At 40.4% G+C, this 3059-nt stretch overlaps 1 protein-coding gene across 1 annotated transcript; it reads right to left on the bottom strand.

The window, feature by feature from the left end:
* Positions 1–932: 932 nt before the first annotated feature.
* LOC101982577 (sperm motility kinase X-like) lies at positions 933–2615 on the bottom strand. The gene has a single exon (XM_005371658.1). The coding sequence runs from the start codon at positions 2613–2615 to the stop codon at positions 933–935; it is 1683 nt and encodes a 560-aa protein (XP_005371715.1).
* Between the last annotated feature and the right edge of the window lie 444 nt (positions 2616–3059).

The following is a 3059-nucleotide window of genomic DNA, read 5'->3' as shown; positions in this document are numbered from 1 at the left end:
CTAGCAAAGATTAGGAAATATGGCTTTGTTGGAGGAGTTGTGTCACTGGGGGTAGGCTTTGAGTTTTTAAAAGTCCACTCTATAAGACAGGGCTGGGAGGGATTCTAACTCCCAGGCAGCTTTGGGCATCCTTTTATGTATGTTCCCAATATGTGGAAGATAAATGGAAGACCAGCCCTGAGTTAAATTTCCTGATGACTTGGGTTTCTGGTGGAGAAAACTATCTGTTTGTATACCTCCTCTCTGTGCTAGACAGAGCCTCTTTGCTGGGCATGCAGGCACATTGTCTCCTGGACTTTCTGCCTGGTTCATGCTACAGATGTCTCAATCCACACAGGCTGATTTCCCACTCCATGACTCAGTGTCCATGATGTTTCATCACTTAAAAATAGAAAGACAGGGCTGGAGAGATGGCTCAGAGGTTAAGAGCATTGCCTGCTCTACCAAAGATCCTGAGTTCAATTCCCAGCAACCACATGGTGGCTCACAACCATCTGTAATGGGGTCTAGTGCCCTCTTCTGGCCTGAAGACATACACAAAGACAGAATATTGTATACATAATAAATAAATATTTTAAAAAAATAGAAAGACATATGAAAGTAACTTTTGGCAACTGAACTATATGGTACTTATTAATTTACAACCCTGCTGTGTCATAGTTTCCTACCTGATTCCTCCCTTCTGAACATCTGTTTCCTTTAGTCAACACTTCTTCAATGCCTCCACAGCCACTGGTAACCATTTCTGTTGTCTATGCCCAGGTCAACTTTCTCAGTTTCCAGATAATAAGGAAACTGTTGCTTTGTCCATCTGAGGTGCAAGTTGCATATTCCATAAATATGTTTAACTATTCTAAGTCAGTTGCAAAGAACATTAGAAAATTCATTAATTAAAATATAGAAGTATATGTTGGTCCACCACTTACCTCATTTTATGTTACTCCATTGTCCCATTCCACTGGAGCCACTTTCTTCTGGGAAGCATGGCTTCTCCTTTGGGGAAAGAGGCAGCAACACAGGCTTTGAAAACAATTAACCGTTCTCCTCTTCACCCTCTTCCAGCATCCCCTTATGTTGTGGGAAGAAGCTGTGATCACACTCTGGGGCTGGGCACTGGTGGAGTATAGTTCCTTGTGATGAGTGCCTGTGGTTGTGACACTTTGAGGTGCCTCCATGGAGCTCATTATAGATGATGTGTTCTGGGGAGATGAGCTGTTTTTGGGGTTGGTTTTACTCTGTGGTGTTATCTGGGCAATCTCATTTCTAGAAAGAATATTTTTTGAGGATGTGCTGCCTAAGGCCACCACCTCTGAGGTCGTACATCTCTTCTGAATAATGCTTCTCATGAGATGAATAGCTACATGACCACATTCAGAAGCTACTTTAGGAAAGATGGTTCTCTTCTGTTGACAACACAGAATGTCAGGCATGCTGAGCCTTCTGCTCCCCTCCTTCATTGCAATCTTGTCATTGCCATGAAACTTGTGTTTTGCCAGAAAGGTGTTAGTTGGAAGAGCAGTATCACTCCCTGGGCCTTTTAGGGAGAAGCGAGCCATGGGAAGACATAAAGGTGTACTGGCAACATCAAACTGCATAGGTTTAATTTGATGATGTATATTGCTTCTCAAGAATGACTGGTGTTTTAATATTAAATAAGTTGCCATGATGTTATTAAATTTTTTTTTATGTAAAGAGTCTCTAATGTCTTTGGGACTGTAGCCCATGACCCGCATGGCTGACACAATATTAAGGTTTGGTTTTCTAGGGAGCATCTCCAAAGAAGATGATAATTTTAAAAATACTTCACTGTCCTTGAGCCACAGATGTTTCATAATGTCATGTATCTTGGGTCTCTGCTCAGAGTCAATAGTGAATAACTTCACAATGAGATTGACAATGTATTCTGGAAGCTTTGATGGGATGTAGTAATGTGGATCTTTCATCTCCACCTTCATGTCTTTATATGTTGTTGCTTTGAATGGGAGATACCCTGTCACCATGATATATAGAACTACTCCCATGCTCCAGATGTCAGGTGTCTTGGGATCATATTCTTGGCCATTGAAAAGCTCTGGAGCACAGTATGGAAGGGTACCACAGAAAACCTTTAATTTCTGCCCCACAGTTACTTTGGTAGCCAGACCAAAGTCACACAGCTTGATACTTCCTTTGCTATCTAACAGTATGTTATCTGGTTTGATGTCCCTGTGTGCAATGTTATTCTCGTGGCAGTACTTCACTGCACATACGATCTGTGTGAAGATGTGTTGGGCCTCCTCTTCCTGCATGGAGCCTACCTCCACTATACGACCTGCCAGGTCACCCCCAGAGGCCAGTTCCATAACCATATAGATATGCTGAGTAGTTTCCATGACATGGAACAGCTTAATTATATTAGGATGATTCAATAATTTCATGATATCTACCTCATTTGTGATCAAGGTAGCTTTCTTTTTGTCCTTTTCCATGATCTTCAGAGCAACCTGTACGTCTGTACGGAGGTGACAGGCAAGTTTCACTTCAGCAAAGCTGCCTATACCAAGGGTATCGAGGATCATGTAATGATCTGTGGGAACCTCCTCCCCAGAGGAACTTTCCTTCAGGTCCTGGTGCATTGTTACCTTCTCGCTCCTCCTGTTACATATTGTCTGTCTCAGTATAAAATCACAATACTAGATTTAAAAAAAATTATAAGTAAGTCTATGAGAGAAGTTCATAATCATCAAATTCCTATGTAAATAAAAGCAAAAATTCACCTAATGATGTACTCCAAAGTCATAGAAACAAAAGAATAAACTAATCTAAAATAGTGAATGGCAATACATAATAACTTTCAGAAATGAAATTAATAAAATAGAAACCAAAAGAACATCACAAAGGATCAAAGAAACGAAGAGTTGGTTATTATAAAAATAAGTAAAATTGACAAACCCTTACTCAAACTAACCAAATGAGAGAAGATACAAATTACTAAAAATTAGACATGAATAAAGGTGAAGTTACAGCAGCTAACATTAAAATCAAGGACCCTAAGAGGAACATACATATATCCCCCTGGG

Source organism: Microtus ochrogaster, unplaced genomic scaffold (genome assembly GCF_000317375.1).
Source record: "Microtus ochrogaster isolate Prairie Vole_2 unplaced genomic scaffold, MicOch1.0 UNK118, whole genome shotgun sequence".
Taxonomy (NCBI): domain Eukaryota; kingdom Metazoa; phylum Chordata; class Mammalia; order Rodentia; family Cricetidae; genus Microtus; species Microtus ochrogaster.
This window is presented reverse-complemented; position numbering and strand designations above follow the sequence as displayed.